The sequence below is a fragment of the Lathamus discolor genome, chromosome 17, assembly GCF_037157495.1.
Source record: "Lathamus discolor isolate bLatDis1 chromosome 17, bLatDis1.hap1, whole genome shotgun sequence".
In the NCBI taxonomy this organism is placed as follows: domain Eukaryota; kingdom Metazoa; phylum Chordata; class Aves; order Psittaciformes; family Psittacidae; genus Lathamus; species Lathamus discolor.
The window spans coordinates 2028969-2047407 of NC_088900.1; the positions used below are offsets into that span (position 1 = coordinate 2028969).

The window sequence follows — 18439 nt, forward strand, 5'->3', positions numbered from 1 at the left end:
TGGCTTTAAATACAGTTTATTTCAGGTTTGCTATCAGTATACATGGTATACACAGAGCAGCCAGTCCGAGTGGCATCTCCATCCTTTTGCTGCACACTTGGCAAAAGAACCGCACACAAAGAGTCCTTCCCCGCCCCATAGACAAGGCCGATGGGTTCTCAGTGGCTTGGAAACCATCTCTTGGGGGTGGCAAGAGATAACAGGGCAGCTCCTCAGAGCTCTGTCCCCAAATGGAAGCTTGGCTATGCAGGAAAACCCTCCGGAAGGGATCTGATGATGGGAATGGAGGCCTGGAAGGGATTTGTTAGGGCATTGAATCCCGTTCCCAGAGCAACCACAGCACCTGCTCCTGATGTGGTCTGGTGTGAGGCGTCCCTGCCCATGGCAGGGGGTTGGAACTGGATGATCCTTTCCAACCCAACCCATTCCATGACTCTTATCAAGCAGTGTGGAGACCCTGAACATTCCTGTATTCAAAAGGCACCATGTCAAATCCATGAGGATGGGTCCCCAAACGTTGTCATGAGCAGTTTGTAAGCTGATGGAAAGGTCTAGGAAGGGAATCCTTGTATTCCCTCTGTCCCGTTCCTTGTGATCTTCCTCCCTTTGCCCGTAGTATTGGGGCAGAAGGGGCACAAGGCATTTCCATGCTACACCTGCACGAGACTGAGCAAGCCTCTGGCTTCTGAGACAGCATCTTCTGCCTCCCCATCCTCTCCCTGTCCCACCTATAGCTCCTTCCTGCTGCTCCCAGTAACTGCATCACTCAATACAGAGGCTCCGGCTTGCTCCCAGTCACAGCAAATGGGTTCAGAGGCACCTTCACCAGCGAGGAAGCAACAAGTGAAGTGGTCCCTGATTTGATCTGAGTGAAAGACCCAAGTGATGTGTAAATTGTCCCCTCCGGCCGCAATGGGCATGATCTGAGGTACAGTGCAAACCCTGCACCAAACCCTGGAGGGGGAAAGTGAGGAGGCTCCAAGCCACCTCTTCTTCTGCATGTCCATACCCTACTGAGCCCATTTCCCACTGGAGGGCAGTGGGCTCTCTGTGCACAGCAAACTGGTCCCATTAAGCAGTGAGCACCATTTCCAGAGCGGAGTCAAGTACCAGTGACTGGTGGGGCTGTGTCTGGCCCCATACACTACAGTACAGTTGCTTGGTTTGGGATGCCAGCTCCAATCTCAGCTCCAGAGTGATCCCTTTTAGCCCTGAAAAGCTTCAGGCGGGTGGTTTAGAACCTGCCCTGGATCAAGGTGTGAAGGAGCATCCAGCGACACACAGGATGCTCACACAGCCCCATCCCAAAGCACCATAGGAAACCCTCATCCAGGTGTGAGAGCCCACTGGGAATACCACCGTCCCCGCTCCACCAGGTTTACATCCGTTGGGATGGAGGGGGAAGGAAGGAGGTTAAAACAATACAGAGTTAAGCACCATAAAATCTACACTGGTCAGGTCATAAACAGGAGGAGAAAACCACAGTGAAGCCACCACCTTCCAGCCTGGCCCAGGGATGCTGCTGGGGCTCAAAGGACCACCCTAGGCTGCGAGTCCTCACCAGTGGAAGCATCAGTCCGAGCACCTCGGTGGTTGGACAATGTCATTTGCCATCATTGCATTGATAAATCCTTCTTGGTCCCATTGAGCACAAGTGTTGGGGGAGCCCAAGGATGGGGGGGGAGGTAGGCTGGGCCCTGGGAAGACAGGGGAGGCTTTGGCTGTGCAATATAGGGGCATCTGCCTGTACTCGGATCCATCCCGGGCAGTGCTCCTCCTCATTCCCATCCGTGTTTCCTTCCTGATCCCAGCCTCTGCCGAGGGGTTTCCGCGTCATTCAGCAGCTTCGAGGTAGATGTTTGGTCCCCCTCTGTCTCCGAGCGACCTGGTCGGTGACATCCCTCTCAGGCCCATGGGGTGAATGTGCTCGGTCCCTTTGGGTTTATTCCTTCCCCCCCCCCCCCAAACTGTTTTCTATGTGCTATGGACATCTCCCCCATCCCCAGCCGGAGGAGCACCATGCCCTTCCTCACACAGCGCCCCTGGAACCAGCTCAGCACGGCCTCAAGGTGCAGAAATCCAGCTCCTGCGGCTTCCTGCGGGAATTGCAGCTCTCCCTCGGGAGCAGGCGCCCGGTCGGGACCGAGCACTTCAGCGCCCGCCTCTTGAACCCACGACCACAGCTTTTGGAGCAGGGGGACCAAGGTCCAGCATCCCAGATGGGGCAGGGCTCCCCGCAGAGCCGGACCTCAGCCGGGCGCTGCGCAGCATCGCACTCGGCCGCCGGTTGCCCATAGGAGTCACGGCAAGCCACGGAGCGCTTCTGCATCCCGTCGCCGCAGGTCACGGAGCACGCTTCCCATCCGCCCGCTGCCCACTTGTAGGAGGGACGTTTATAGCTCGGCCTCCCACCATCCAAGCGGTTGGACAGGCTGAGGACGCTGTTGTTGAGGTCTGGCGGGGTCCTGCCCTCCTTCCTATAGGAGCCTTTGTCCTCCTTGCTCTCCTTGGGGAGGTAGAAGGAGTAGCGCACCCGCGGAGGGGTCATCTTCCCCACGGACAGCACCTCCAGGGTCAGGGGCTCCTGGATGGGTTTGAAGGCCTGGAGGCTCTCGACGGCGGTGCCGGTGCCACTGTACCGCAGGACGCTGCCCTTCACCATGAGGTCCCTCTCCACTGCGGACACGATGAAGTGCCCATTGAGCAGGTACTTGCCCTGCCCGTTCTTCAGCGCCAGGTAATTGTCGTCGCTGATGAGCCCCTTGTAGCCCCGCTGCCTGATGTCGATGTTGGAGGCCCCCGCAGGGATGACCACCACGAAGTTGTAGCCGTGCCTGGAAGGGAAGGGCAGGGCGTTAAGCAGGAGCACATCCCATTGGAATGGGGTCTCAAGATCTTCCCACCCCATGGTTATCTCCTATGGAGCTCATTTGGAATCTGCTCCTTACACTGAGTTTCATCTAAGCTGAGTGTATAGGAAGGTGCTTCAGTTCCTGTGGGTCAACAGGATGTATCAGAGTGCTATCAGCGTGGATGTACCAGGGTACCATCAGCTTGGACCAGGGTACCATCAGCGTGGCTGTACCAGGGTACCATCAGCTTGGACCAGGGTACCATCAGCGTGGATGTACCAGGGTACCATCAGCGTGGCTGTACCAGGGTACCATCAGTGTGGACGTACCAGGGTACCATCAGCTTGGACCAGGGTACCATCAGCGTGGCTGTACCAGGGTACCATCAGCATGGATGTACCAGGGTACCATCAGCTTGGACCAGGGTACCATCAGCGTGGCTGTACCAGGGTGCCATCAGCTTGGACCAGGGTACCATCAGTGTGGCTGTACCAGGGTACCATCAGCTTGGACCAGAGTACCATCAGCGTGGCTGTACCAGGGTACCATCAGTGTGGACGTACCAGGGTACCATCAGCGTGGATGTACCAGGGTACCATCAGCTTGGACCAGGGTACCATCAGCGTGGATGTGCCATCACAAGCCAACGGCAGGTTAAATGTGTTGCTTCCCCTGCAGAGCTAGCCCAGCTCTCCATGCAGTGATGGGGACTGGCACTAGGAGGTTTTGCTCAGGATGAACTTAAAGCCATCACCATAGAATGGTTTGGGTTTGAAGGGACCTTCAACATCATCTGGTTCCAACCCTCAACCACCTCCATGGCCTTCCTGCACCCAGTGGATGGGGAAGCACACGCGGTCACCGAACACTTACATGGGTTTGGTGAACAAGCCTGAGACCTTCTTGCAGCTCTTGTTGTCTCCTCCACAGACACTGCACTTGTCAAACTTCTTCTTGGAGCCCAGCTTCCCATCACAACCCGCTTTGATGCATTTGCCCTGCACGCAGACCGAGGTGGAGTCTGGGGAGCAAGGGGTCCCATCCACAACCTGCACAAGCAAAACAACTGCTGCGTTTCCCTTTGCCACCCAGATCCATCCAAGGGGTCCTGAGGAGGTACCACATCACCCTTTGCTCATGCTCTGCTTGGCACTCGGGATCGTTAGGGCCTCTGATGGCACTGCATCCCTTTACTCTGCTCTTTCCATTGCACTGGTACAAAGGGAACACACCCTGCCCACACCTGTAATGGCCATCCTTTATCTCAGCACTGTGTTCATATCCCAAATGCACCTTTACAAGCCCCATAGAAGACCGTCCATGAACCAGCTCCAGCCCTGGAAGAAAGAAGCAGGCACATCCAGGCTGATCCACTCCCTCATCTACCACAGCTGCCCACAGAACAAGGAGAAATCCTTCATTTCCAGGCACGCCAGAGCCATCCCACAGCCCTGATGGTGACCATGGGGGTCCCTCACCCACCTTGGGTGCCAGCACGTAGAAGTAACCGGTGCCATTGGCTCGGCAGATGAGTTTGCATTTATCCCGGGGGGAGACACCGGAGTATTTGGGGACCCAGGAGACGGATGCGGTGAGGCGGTTGGTGCTGTGGCTGTATCCATTGAAGGCCTCACACTGCTCCTCACGGAAGCTCTTTCCCGGCACTGGAAAAAGAAGTTGGATGTGCATGGGATTGGGGATGTGGCTGCCCCATCCCTGGCAGTGCTCAAGGCCAGGTTGGACACAGGGGCTTGGAGCAAGCTGCTCTAGTAGAAGGTGTCCCTGCCCGTGGCACCAGATGAGCTTTAAGGTCCTTTCCAACCCAAACCATTCCATGGTTCTATGGAGCTCGGGCTCCAGGTTTAGGGGCTGTCACAGGTCATGCAGGGAGCCAGGAGCGCGCGAGCCCTTACCTGCAGCAGAGCAGGGCTCCAGGTTGCAGGAGCGGTACTTGACACGGATGCCCTCGCAGTAGGAGCCCCCGTTGGCAGGCACGGGGTGGGTGCACTCCCGCTTGGCCAGCTGCACCCCTCCACCGCACGTCCTCGAGCACTGCCCATAGGGCGCCCACTTGGCCCAGCCACCGTCCACCTGCGGGGATGCGGTGGGATGAGATGCTGCATCCCCTTGGGATGAGATGCTGCATCCCCGTTACCACCAGCTCCATCCCGAGCAGGGGTTCTCAGCACCCCTTGGCAAGCGAAACCGCTGCCAGATGCCCCCAAACCCATTTGGGGCTGGATGGAGCAGCGCCTCTCAGCATCCCTTGGCAAGTAAAACCTCTTCCAGATGCCTCCAGACCCATGTGGGGCTGGATGGAGCAGGGGCTTTCAGCGTCTCTTATAAAGCAAAACTCTTTCCAGTTGCCTAAACCTATTTGGGGCTGGATGGAGCAAGGGCTTTCAGCATCCCTTATAAAGCAAAACCCTTTCCAGTTGCTCCTAAACCCATTTGGGGCTGGATGGAGCAGCACCTCTCAGCATCCCTTATAAAACAAAACACCTTCCAGATGCCCCCAGACCCACCAACAGAGCAGGGTCTCTAAGCCTCCTTTTGTGAGCAAAACCTCTTCCAATTGCTCCCAACCCCATGTGGGGCTGGATGAAGCAGAGCATCATCCCTCCTTGCGCAACGCGACCTCCATCCCTTCGCGCATCCTTGTTCCCCCAGCACCGGGAGGATCCATCCCTCAGCCAAGCAGAGCCCAGGGTGACCCCACGGCGCGGTGCAGGTACTCACCCTGTACTTACTGATGTTGTGCCTCTCAACGCAGGAGCCCTTGAGGCAGAAGCGCCCCTCACCGCAGCTCGTGCCGTCGGCCCAGGGGAAGTGCCGGGTCTGGCAGACGATCTGGCCCCGCGCCTTGCCCGTGCACCACAGCTTGGCGCAGTACTGCATGTAGGGGCAGGGCTTGGAGCCCACCCCGAAGGCCAGCTCGCACTGCTGGTTCAGGCTGTAGCTCGACCCGGGCAGGTCTTCGGGCAGCGGGATGGGCTTGGCCGGCTGGTCCAGCAAGCAGTCTCCTGCAGCGGGGAGGATGGGGAGGTCTGGGGGGTCCTGGGGGGTTGTATGGACCAGTGTGGGGATGGATGGGCAAAGCTATCCCAACCCCGTGCTACCCTGGGGATGCCCTCAAGGGCAGACCCAAGTGACTCCATCTCTGTGGCAGCCTCAGATGGAATCATGGAATCAATCAGGTTGGAAAAGAGCGTTAAGATCATGAAGTCCAACCATTCTCCAGCACTAACCCATGGCACTGAGGGCCTCGAATGCATGCATGTCATCATGATGACATGATCCCATTCCTTCTGTCTCTGCAGGGCAGGGAGAAGAGCTGCTCCACAGCCCATCAACCATTCCCAGGCATGGATCCTGCTCCCTAGGGATAGGATACAGGTACGAGGGCTCACCATGGCCACTGTCGAGGAAGTCGGTGATGATGGCAGCACTGCAGGCTGACCAGGGGTTGGCACGGTCGATCTGGATGAGGGTAGGGGACATCATGTGGTTGGTCTTCAGCCGGCCAAAGACCTCCTCACAGGCCTTCACGTTGTCATGGGGCATGTTGAAGACATGGCCTGAGAAAGGGATAAAGAGGAACAGCGTGAATAACACGGCTTGGAACAGAGAGACAAGCTTCCTGCAGTGGGGATAACGGAGGCACGGAGTGGGGCAGAGCCTTGCAGGGGTTGCAGGGGATGGAGACCCGTGGGGAAGGATGGTGCTCTGCACAAGCAGCAGGAGCTTGCAGGACCAGCACCATTCCCGCTGTCCCGGCTGCTTTGTGCATGTGGAAAGGAAGGGAAATTGCAAAGAGAAGGAAACTTCAGCGCTCAACCCCCTCCTTCCTCCTCTTCCTCCTCCCGCCGAGCACCACAAGTGTCTCCAGAGGCAGGTTCCTGTTATTCCAGGCCTATGCGCATATCCCAAAGGATGCTGCGAGCCCAGCCCAGGTAGCAACCACAACAGCAAAGCCTTTTGCTTCCCCAGCAGCTCTCTCCCAGCCGGGTCTCATGCCCCAAGGTGGAGTTTCCCCATCTCCAGACACCGGGTATTGTCTCATCTTCCGGAGCAGGGTTATTTTGGAGCTCCTGGCATTCCTCCCGGCAGGAATCGGAGAGCAGGAGCCTTACCCAGCTCGTGGGCAGTGGTGAAAGCCGAGGGCAGCCCATCGTCCTCGATGACAGAGCAGCTCCGCTTGGGATCACACATGGTACCCACATCCGCCATCCCCAGCGTGTCGCACGTGGTGGCACCACACAGGTCCTGCAGGGTATGGAGAAAAGGGGTTATCCCCGTGGACAGCACCAGCATCCCTGCTCCCCATCCCCATCCCAGCCCAAGTATCCCATGGGGAGCTGATCCCAGACTGCAGCCCAAAGGGATGGGGACCCCTGGGCTGGAAACCTCAATCCTGACCCTGACCAGGGGTGTTTGCATTCACCCTCATTGTGCACAGCATCCTCCCAGGCATCCTCAGTGACAGCGTTTCCCACCCGACCAGCTCCATTGCCCAGGGTGGAGGTGGTTTTGGCATCGGAGTCATTGGAATGGAGTCATTCTGGCACCATCCTTCAATGCTGGCTCAAGGAGCAGACCCAGATGGGTGGATGGGAAGGCACTTGGCCTTGGTGCCTTGACCTGAGAGCTGACCCCTTTCTCAACCTCCTTTCTCTACTTCCTCCTAGGAACAAGGAGCTCCTGGACTGGGTCCAGAGGTTCCCAAGGCTGTGGGAAGTGTTCCTGCCTCTCCAAGACCCTTTGCAGCCATCCCAAGCGCCGCTGATGGAAGAGCAAACCACCAAGGACAACCAGATCCCATGTAAATGCTGCTGGGACAGAGGATGGGAAGGGTCTCATCACCAATGGATCTGCCCTTCTTCATGACCCAAAGGTGCTTGTGCCAGTTAAAGGTCCATTTGAGGATGCAGCCTCGGTGCTGGGGTCTGATGGGGATGGAGCATCACCCGCATCCCTCACTGCGGTCCCGATGGGGCTGGGAGCTGCCGTGGAGGCCACGCAGGAGGCAGGGAGCTGCTTTCCACATGAAAGGGAAACATAAGGGACTCTCTGGGCTATAAATAAGCGTGATTCATGCTCAGTGCTCCCGGGCCAAGGCGCCGCTTGAAGCCTCACACGAGCGGCTCTGCCAGCGTTTCCAGTGAGGATTCCAAGCTCAGGCAGGTTCAGCCGTGGGTAAAGAACAGTCCCGATGGCTCCAGAGAGCCCCAGATGGCTTTAACAGGAGTTAAAGTGGCCACGGAGCCGGGAGACTGTGGCTCTGGCTGGAAAACCTCATTGCACAAGGTTCAGCTCTTGCTCTGCATCCATGATGCCACCACCCATCAATGCCACATTGGTGGCATCCCGAATCCCAGGTGGCTTAAATGGGGCTGGTAAGCCTGATGCAGGGTTCCTTGTCCTAAGGAACCGGGGTATTGCCACACTGAGCATCACGCCAGGGATGCAGCTTGCCCAAGCTGGGGGTTTGGGGGTGATGCTGGGTCCAAATGGGTGACACAGCATCACAGGGAAGAGGTGATGCACTCACAGCTCCCCGCTCTTCGCACTGCTGCTGGAGCAGTGAGGTTTTGGCTCCTGGCCCATCACCTGCACTGACACACGGACCCCCTTATGCTGCTGCTGGGGGGGTACGTGGAGAGCAGCTCTTAATGGGGTGCTCCCCAACCCCAAGCTGCAGCCTCCTGGGGCAGCATCTCTGGGCTCTAATGCCCAGAACACATCCTTCTGCCTTGCAGGGGTGCGGGATGGGAGGCACCACAAGGATGGAGCTATGGAGGGGAGCAGAGAGGAGCTCCAGAGGTTTAAAGGGGGACAGCAGCAGGCAAAGGAACAGCTCTGCCTTGAGTTCACCATCACTGATACCCCTCCACTGCCAGCCCAAAGACAGGGGGGATGCTCAGTGCCCCAAGGGCAAGCAGCTCCTCTGGGACTCTCCTGCCATCCTGACCTTCCCCCGTGGGCACTTCCAAGGCTTTTCTTCATCCCCTTGGGAGCATCCCGAGATGTTCTGCAGGTGAGATGGGAGGGATCCTTGTGCACTGATTCACCTCCGCACAGGGACCGCTCTCCCTGTCATGGGGGCGTCCCGTGTGCATCCAAAGCAACCCCAACAGGCTGAGCCTCACACACAGGATTCCCGGCTCAGATTCCAGATGTTCCTTAGTCCATTTGGTCAAAGACATTCAGCTGGTGGGACACGGAGGATCAGGATGGGTGAGAAGCCCTTCGCTGTGGTGGGTGATGCTGCTTCCAAGAGGCAGGAATGCAGTTGAAGGCTCCAGCAAGCGCCAGCTCAGGTAGGAAGGTCCCAGGGCCGTGGCTGCTGGTAGATGTGCACCCATTGGGACTGAGATCCCAAAATCCACAATCCAGCACGGGCGACGTCGGGATGGAGCAGACCCAAGCGGGAGAGGGAAGCCCCATTCAAACAACTGGAAGCTGCCTATCAACAGGGCTGGAGGTGAAACTTAAGTCGGGGGCTTTTGTAACAGCTTTTTGGCAGGGAGCGATGCATTGGGGTGTCAGGGGACCACAGATGGATGCACTCAAAGAAGGCAGATGTCTCCTCTGCACCGAGCTTGCCTTGGGATTTCAGGAATGGCTGGGTTAGCAATGTATAAGGAATGCAGCCCAGCCGTGATCCACAGCCTTGGAATCGCTGGGATCGAACCTGACCCATGTGTGTGGTTCCGGTGACCTCGCTGGGTTTCCATCAGGGATGGAGCTGCTTGCGGCCACCCAGCTCCAGCAGGCTGGGGTTTGACCCTGCCTGTGCTCCAGTGGGATTTACAGCTGGATGGAGGATGTGGTCCCTGCCCGGGGACAAGGAGGATGGACAGGACGAGGTCCCTCATCATTCCTGCTCCAGGAATACGCTGATGCCAGGGTAGGAGCAGCTGAACTAAACTGGGTGCTGCATCCTTCCCACCCACGAGTGCTTGACCTGGAAAGATGCTTTGGGAATGGTGCCGCTGCTGTTGAGGGGAGTTCCTGACCTGTCCCTCATCCTAAAACATCCGGGATTGTCACTGCTTCCATGTCACCCGGCTTAATCCAAGAGGGATAATGGAGCTGCCCATGGATCTGCAGAGCCCATTCCAGAGGTGAGGAAAAGGCCCTTTACCCATGGCAGAGGTGGGGGACACCCTCACCTCTCCCCCTTACAAGGTCTGCAAGCGCTGGCTCTATCTCTGGTGCTCTCCTTCCAGCCCTGAGCGAGGTCCATGCGGAGCAGCCAGCACGCAGGAGAGCTCCAGGTTCGCATGAGTCAGAGGAAGCAGGGAGAGGTGGGATGCTTCACCGTGAGCAATTCCCAGCCAAGGACGGGGAATCAGGGCCATGCTCCTCCTCTTCTGGGCTCACACCCCCTGTTTTGGGGTGGCTGCTCCCTGTGCCAGAGCCGCTGGGGCTCCTGCCAGGAGCCTGGGGATGGAGCAGCAGGGTTCTGCCTATGGGGACAACCTGCATCTGCGCACCCCTTGGCCTTGCTCAGCCCCCTGCCAGCGCCGCTGGTCCAACCCTGCCCACAGGACAGCAAGGGCCGGCTCTAGGCGGCTTGGCCCACACCTCCCCAGCACCATAAGGATCCATTGGGAAAGGGGGATCAGCCACAAGCGTGCGCTGGAGGTGGGATGAGGTGGGCAGGGGCACGGTGTGGGGCTCCTTGAAATGGGGGGGCAGCACCTCTGGGTCACCCTCCCCTTGCACCCACCTGCTTGGTGAAGAGGATGGCGGTGTCCCAGTACTCGGGGTGCTTGTCGCTGACCTTGTTCCACTTCTTCTGCCAGGCACAGAAGTTGCGGAGGGTGAGGGCGGCATTCCCGGTCACTTTGGGCCCTTTGTCATCCTGCCCGATGAGGAGGAACTTGACCACGGAGATCTGGATGGGGTTCCGGATGCTGGGGTGCTTGTAGAGGCGGGCGGCCGTGGCCATCAGCGTGAGCAGGTAGTGCTGGAGATCATCCCCATGGAACTTCACCATCGACTCATCAGCCACCACCAACGTCTCCACGTACCGGGGCACCGAGGCAAAGCGCTTGGCCCGACCCCCTTTCCCCCCTCCGCGTCCCCGGTACTTATCCAGCGCCTGCAGCACGCCGGGGGTGAGCCCGGAGCCCACGGCGCAACGGGATGCTCCGACCCCGACGGGGCGGCCGGGGCTGCGGCGCTGGAGGCGATGCTCCCCTCCTGCTGCGCCCGCAGCCAGCGGGCTGATGATGTACTCGGCTCCTCGGTAGCCGAAAGCCCCCCGGAGCCCCCCGCAGAGGCTGAGGGCGGCGAAGGACTCCCGGTCCGCGTTGACATCCCCTGAATAGAAGCAGTGCCGGAGGGCAGGGCCGGGCCGGCCGGCGGCCCCCAGGTAATGCGCGGCGAAGGCGGGCGCGATGAAGTGGGCGTCGGGGGTGAGGTGGAGGTAGAAATCCTCCCCGAAAGCCGAGAGCTGGAAAACCACCGCCTGCCCCCCCCGGGGCGGCTCTGCCGGCCCCCGCCTGAAGTAGGCTCTGCCGTTGATGTCCGGGTCCAGGCGGAGCGGGGTCACCACCTCGGTGTCGTCCAGGGGCAGGCTCAGCGCCGGGGCGCCCAACAGCAGCAGCGGCAGCAGCGGCAGCATCGTCCCGGAGGGATCACATCGGGGGTCAGGGAGCGGAGGGGAGGGGGGGAATGAAGCGGATCGGGCCCCCCCTTCCTTCCTTCTGTTGGATGGGGCCGTGCGAGCCGCCTGCCCCGCCGGTACCTGCGGTGCGGGGCGAGGAGCGGTTTTATGCGGGCGGACGGGGCGGGAGAGCGGGCGGAGCGGAGCGGGAGAGCCCGGAGCAGCGGGGCCGGCAGAGCTGAGCTCCGCCCGGGGCGGGACCGCGGCGGGTGGGATGGGATAGAGGGAGAATGGGATGGGATGGGGTGGGATGGAGGGGAGGGGATGGGATGGCTTGGGAGGGTAGGGTGGGATGGGATGGGAGGGGGGAAATGGGATGGGGGGGGACATGAGTGGGATGGGCAGGGATGGGATGAGGGGGTGGGATGGCCTGGGAAGGTAGGATGAGATAGCATGGGATGGAATGGGGGAGATGACAGGCGATGGGGGAATGGGGTAGGATGGAATGGGGTAAGGGGAATGGGATCGGATGGCATAGCATGGCATGGGAGGGTGGGGGTGTGGGATGGGATGGAAGGAAATGGAATGGGACAGAGGAGTGGGATGGGGATGTGGGATAGGACAGGAATGTGGGGTGGGGTGGGATGGGGGTACGGGATGGGGACCCTCTTCGCTTGTATTCTTGTCCTGCCAAAGGGGACCCTGCAGCCCGCAGGGATGCTCCCGTCTGCCAGGCTCCCTCCTGCTGCTCCCCACTCACGCTCCAGGCAAAGGGATGGGAGGAAGCTCTGTGCCCCCACCAGCAAGGAAGAGGCTGTGGTCAGGACAGGGATGTGCAGGGAAGCTGGAATCCCCCTGCTCCGTGCTGGTTTGGGACCGTTCATTGCGGCCCCATCTTTTGTGCTTCCATATGGGGTGTCCGTCAGAACAGCGCTGGGGACCAGGAGGGATGCAGGGGCGGAAGAGGCTATTGGGAGGCAAGAAGACGAGGGGTTTGGGGATCAGGGCCACTAAAAGGAGAGCAATGAGGAGCCCTCAGTAACTGTGGCTGAGGAATAGGTTTATGGGCAGCAATAAGCAGTGCCAGTGCTTCCCCATGCTGTGATTTGCTTGGTCGCGTGCATTGCAGCTCATCCTAGGACCCAAGATCATCATCAGAGTGCCCTGGGCTCAGCGCATCCAGGGTTTTGTTCGGATCCCTGTGTCGATAGGACAGGCAGCACAGGGAGGGAACACAACCTCGAGCATCTTGAGGTGCCAGGAGGGAATTTCTCCTCGATCAGCTGGGATGAGGTGGGAATCACCTACCCAAAGACAGAGCTCTGCTTGCAAGCCAAGACTGTGTGCTGCCTGTGGGGAGCAGAAAACCTGCTGCGTCTATGGGGCACATATTGCCCTTAGGGCTCACCCTTTACCCGACAAGAAGGGCGGCACATTTGTGTCCCGTTTATCATCTAGCTCCAAGGACATGATGGGATTTTCCCAATCCCTGTCACTGGGGAGGACCCAGACCAAGCCCTGGAGCTGTCCCAGGGTTGTGGCATCTCCATGGCACATCCCTCCCAAAGCAGGGTGGCCAAAGGGGACGTCTCTGTTGTTTCTCCTGCAGCACAAAGGAAGATCACAGGGACCAGCCACGGGAGGAGGGTGAGGGCCAGGCAGGACAGAAGGTCCCTTCTTTAGGGGTCTCCACAGCCCTTTCCATTGGCACAAAGGAGCAGGCCCAAGAGAACACCTTGGTCTCATTCCACATCTTTCCAGGTGCTTGGGGATGAAGCTGAGATGCTCTTCAGCCCCCTGTAGTTTGCCTGGATCTGATGGGAATGGGATGGATAGAGGTGGACCTAAAGGGAAGCGCATGGTAAGTGGGGAATGGAGATGGATGATGCCTTTGGACCTCCACCGAACAGCTTCAGGTTAAGGTATATAAGGTAAATGTAAGTTATATAAGGTATATAAGGTAAATTTGGCTTCTATTTTTTGCCAGAAACCACTTTAAGGTAAACCCCTTCTCAGCCAGCTCTAACCTATAGCTCACCCTGATCCTGAAATGCCAGCGTGAGGTGGTCTGCAGTGTGGATGCTCCTTCTCCCACCTTCCTCCTGCTTCACCCCTGGGGAATGAGGACAAGTTCTTCTCTTTCATCGCTGTTGCCGTGCCATTTAGGAATAGGAGAGGAGCAAAAGCCACCCCAAACCCTCGCTTATCCCCTGGATATTCCGGATCCTGAAAGAAACAGCATTAAATAGACCATATCTCCAGGCCAGAGGCAGAGTGGGAAGGCTGCAGGCAGAGGAAAGCTGGCCTTGCAAGCCCTTCACTTGTCTTTGTCTGGAAGGTTGGCAGATCAGAGGCCTGGGCTCTCACCCAAAGGTTCAGGCTGTGCTCTCCCAGCTCCGAACCATATGGGCAAGGAAGGAGGATCCTCTCCAGGGACTGAAGATGAGTCAAAGCGAGTTGTTAGGCGGCTCTCCAGGAAAGAAAGGCTTGGAGAATAAAAGCTGGCTGGGTCCTGGATAGGGTCAGTGAGGGCGAGATGCGCAAGAAACCCCAGCACGTCAAGGCTTTGTAACCTAAAACCTGCCCCAGCCTTGGTCCAGGAAGATGCTGAGTTTCATTAGATTCAGGCTGGCTCTGCTGATAGGGACTGGATGCTCTGCCTTGGGTTTTGCATGCTTGACCTGCCCCGTGAGAGAGGATCTGAGATTTAAAACGTCTTCAAGCGCGTCTGCAACACAACAGGAACCAAATCAGCCTGTTCCCCCCATGCAGAGGTGATGCACGGAAGGATCCCTGTGCGTCCTCTCATTGCTCCTGCAGCAGGAGCATCTCTGCTGCCTTCTCTCATGGTCCCGACACATAACGTCACCTCCGGCATCAAGGCTTTGATATGGGAATAGCAAGGTATGCGGGAAGTAGATGAGCTTTAAGGTCCCTTCCAACCCAAACCAGCCTGTGATTCTATGATTCTATGACACAGAAATCATCCCAAATTCCCCTCTCATCGTCACCTGCCTGAGACAGGGCCCATCCTTGGTTGATTCGCTTTATGGGATGCTCATTTCGGAGACGCATAAAGCAAAAGATGCAGGGAGACACCGAGGGAGATGCTGCAGATCTGGGTGAGCCCGAAAGGTTCTCAAAATGATGCTAAAGAAGCAGCTCCCCAAGGAGCACAAAGCCTGGGGGGTGGGATTTGGAAATAGGATTTAAGGGCTGGATTTGGGGAAAGCCAGAAACCTGCTTTCCTCCCAGGACACACCTGCAGCGGGGCTCCAAACCACCCCGAAGCAAGGTTGCCCTCTGGTGAGACTTCATTGCCCTGCACATCGAGGCGTGAAAGGTAACTGAAGGCGACTGCTCGCGTTACGCATCAAAAGGAGATTAAGAATGGAGGATCCATATGGAGGTGCTTCAGAGGTTTGGAAATCAGAGGTAGAATCCTTTAAGATCAAATCACAGCCCTTTACTCTTGATGCACCCGCTTGTAGTGCACAACTCCATAAGCTTGTCTATAGCAACAGGTTCTGGAGGTGCACATTGAGCGGCTATATCGAGACCCTGCCTTAGGAAGAGCTATCCCTGCTCTTTCCTAAGGCTATAAAGTCTGCTTTCCCCACATTTAAAGCATCCAGTGGAATTCCGGTTCCTCCCAGCATCACTCTCAGCTGCCAATCCTTTTGTGCTGTTGATGCACATCCCCAGGGATGGGATGCTGCACTCGGGGAAGCTCATACAGTGCATTAAGAGGAAGGAAACCCATTTATTTAAGGGGGTTTGGGTACCAAAGGCTCATCAGCCACCACTTGTAAGGCAGGGATGCTCCCTTGTGGCTGCAGCGATGCAGCGCAGTGATTCTGGTCGATCCTGGGATTTCGCTATGTAATTTCCCTTCCCAGTTCTCACCTGCTCCAAATCAAGCCCCAAATCCCATGCAGATATAAGCCAGACATCCATTTCCTCGAGCCTCACTTGTCATCCTTGCAGCTAAGAGGGTGCTACTGAAGGTAAATTGGAAGCACGCAAGGCCAGGGCTGCGATTTGAAGCCTCGATGCTTTCCTGGCAGAGATTTCTTCCCACTTGCTGCCTTCAAAAGGAAAACTGATGGAATCGTGCCCCTTCTTGCCTTCAGGTGGGTTCGGTGCTGGCTGCAGCACCCTTCACTCTCCTTTGCTGTTGCAGGGTCTGCTCCAGGACGGCCGACTCTCAGGGATGGAGGTAGGATTTCCTCCATAGGGAGGCACTGACATCTAGTGGTAACGTTCATTGGGCGTGTAGCTGCTGGGAAATGATGATCCAAATGTTTTCAGGGGCTGAAAGGAGGGAATAGCGAAAACAAAGAAGGGAATGGCCACACCATCAGCCTGGCAATGCAGACTGGGATGTGATGCCATTCGCAAGGCAAGGAGGGCACAGCAAAGCATCACATAGAGCCCTGAAACGGGGCAATCTCAGTGCCGCAGGGCAGGAACAGCGGACACAGCGTGGGCCTCGTCCCGGGAGCCGAAATTCCCTGGAAAATGGGTGCCAGGCTCATTCCTCCGGAAGGATGCAGGAGGGGAGCTGCTGGCCGCATGGATCTGCAGAGCTGGGGATGGGGGGCAGGCGCTTGGAAGCTGGGTGATCAAAAGGGGCTTTAGAACACAGCGAGTGGGGAGGTGATGGCTTCCACATGCTGAGACAGCCCCTTAGGGATGAGAGGAGCACACTCCGAGCTGTAAGTGGGGTTTGGTGGCAGCGTGGTCCCGCAAGGGGTTGGAAAACCGGGTTGGATGGGGCTCGGAACAACCTGCTCTAGTGGAAAGGGTTGGAACTGGATGAGCTTTAGGTCCCTATCCAAACCCATTCCATGGTTCTAAGCAGGAACCCCCCAAAAGCCTTGGGATGCTTTGGATGTTATTGCCTCCCCACATCCCTTTGAGCTAGTTTATAAAGAGCCCAGCGAGGCCACAAGCAATTCCAGCTCCTGTGTGCAGAGCGGAGCCGCTAATGGAAACCAGCAGCGCCTTCGAGCCAGGATGCAAGCGCGTCCTCCGGGATCAAAGGGGCAGCTCCGAGAGCGGAAAGCCGGAGAATAAATTGCAATCCTGCCGGAGAGGACGGGCCCTGTGCCGCCTGCAGCCTTCACCTGTCCTAGGTCAGAGCAGGGGCAGCACCTCGGCGTGGGATGGGTTGGAAGGGACCATAAAGCTCATCTGGTGCCATGGGCAGGGATGGGGCAGCCACAGCTTCTCTGGGTACCATATGCCAGTGCCTCAGCACCCTCCAGGGAAGAGCTTCCTTACATCCCATCTCAATCTCCCCTGGTTCAGCTTAAAGCCATCCCCCTTTCACTACACAGACCTGGCTACACAGTGCATGGGGCTGCTTTTTACCTTTTATTCCTATTAATCTCCCTATTCCACCCCCCCCCCCCCCCCCCCCCGCAATATGGTCACAAACCACTGCTTTAAAAAGCCAAGTAACCAGAGCCCTGGCCCAGGGCAGCGCTGCTATTTAGAGCCAGGGCTGTGTTTACTACATAGGTAGGGATGTGGCTTTTAAGTGGAGATAAGAATAGAGAGGCAGATGTAAATCCATGCTGGAGCAAGGGGAGAGCAGCCTTTATCCTGCGCCCTGCTGCTCGGCTCTGCCTGGGGTCCTGTTTCCCAGAATCCTGAGGTGCCAAATGCTGCTTGATCCTTTTGGATCTCTTAGGATTAGGGGAAGGGAAGGAAAATGAGGGTTTAGAGGAGCTGGTCCTTGGGCTGGAACCCACAGTAAGGTTAAAGGAACCAAACCCAGTTCCTGAGTATCCGCTGCTCCTTGGAAAGGGTTGGAAAACAGGGGTACGGAGCAGGGCGAACTCCTTCAGGGTATCCTGGGGTATCTCCCGGGCACAAAGGGCATTCAGAGGCCAGGAATCTCATGGCCTAATGAGGCTTAAAAGGAAAGAAGAAGTAATATGTAAAGAGTGATCTGCCTTTCTCCATTAGAGCTGGTTGTTCCCTGGTGCTGAGCGGGTTCCTGCCATCTCCTGTGTTTTACCTGGTTTTACAGCCTGAGGCTCTTACAGCCCTGGAGGGGTGTAAAAGGGAGCACGGACACAAGGCAAAACTCCATTGCAAGGGGAGAGCCGGTTGAGACCTGCGGTCTGATTCCAGCCGGAGCAAACCCCATGTGGACCCAGCTGTTTGCTCAGGGCATGGAAACCTCCTTGTCCGTGTCAGTGCCGGAGCTTCCCCTGGGGCCCGCAGCCCTCCCTGCCCTTGGCTAAGCAAAGGACATGGAATCAGGAAGGGGGGAACCTCCGGAGGCACCTTCTGCCTTCCAGGCTGGAATGAGATGCTTTCCAGCTGGCAAAGGCCTGGTGCTTCCAGCAGCGGAGGGAGGCGGGGAGGGGGGGAAATGGGGATGGGGAATCATGGTATGGTTTGGCTTGGAAAGGACCTTAAAGCTCATCCGGTTCCATGGGCAGGGACGGGTTGCTCCAAGCCCAACCTGCCGGGATGGGGCAGCCCCAACTTCCCTGGGCAGCCCATAGGGCAAATCCTGCCTTGGTAAGGAGGGCGATGGAGGAGAAGAGTTCGCCAGCCCCCGGAGCAAACCCACCCACGGGGGGCTGCATCAAGAGCGGGGCGGGCAGAGCTTGGCCTGAAGGGGTTAACGCTAGGAGAGTAACGGGCTGGAGTTGACACTCGGAGGCAGGCGGGGCTCCCGGCGCCTGATTGGCCTCGCTTCGCATCCAAAAGTGGGCTGGTTCGGGCTTCTCCCCCCCCCCCCCCCCCGTTTCTTCTTTCTTTTGCCTTTTTTTTTCCCCTTTCTCTTCTCCTCCTCCTCCCCCCGGCCCTGGCAGGGAGGGGAGAGAATGGGAGGGGGGGCACCAGCGAGACAGCAAAAATAAACCTCTTATGTCAAAGCCGGAGGGGGGCCGACAGTATAAATACCGCGGGCTCGGCGGCCGGCTCGAGCTGCGGGCGGGGGGGGGCC

At 57.9% G+C, this 18439-nt stretch overlaps 1 protein-coding gene across 1 annotated transcript; it reads right to left on the minus strand.

The window, feature by feature from the left end:
- Positions 1 to 11626, minus strand: ADAMTS15 (ADAM metallopeptidase with thrombospondin type 1 motif 15). The gene is made up of 8 exons (XM_065697071.1): positions 10588 to 11626; positions 6986 to 7118; positions 6263 to 6430; positions 5592 to 5875; positions 4766 to 4943; positions 4335 to 4516; positions 3726 to 3901; positions 1 to 2834 (listed from the first exon to the last, which is right to left on the minus strand). The coding sequence occupies exons 1-8, from the start codon at positions 11485 to 11487 to the stop codon at positions 2054 to 2056; spliced, it is 2802 nt and encodes a 933-aa protein (XP_065553143.1). The 5' UTR covers positions 11488 to 11626; the 3' UTR covers positions 1 to 2053.
- Positions 11627 to 18439: the final 6813 nt, after the last annotated feature.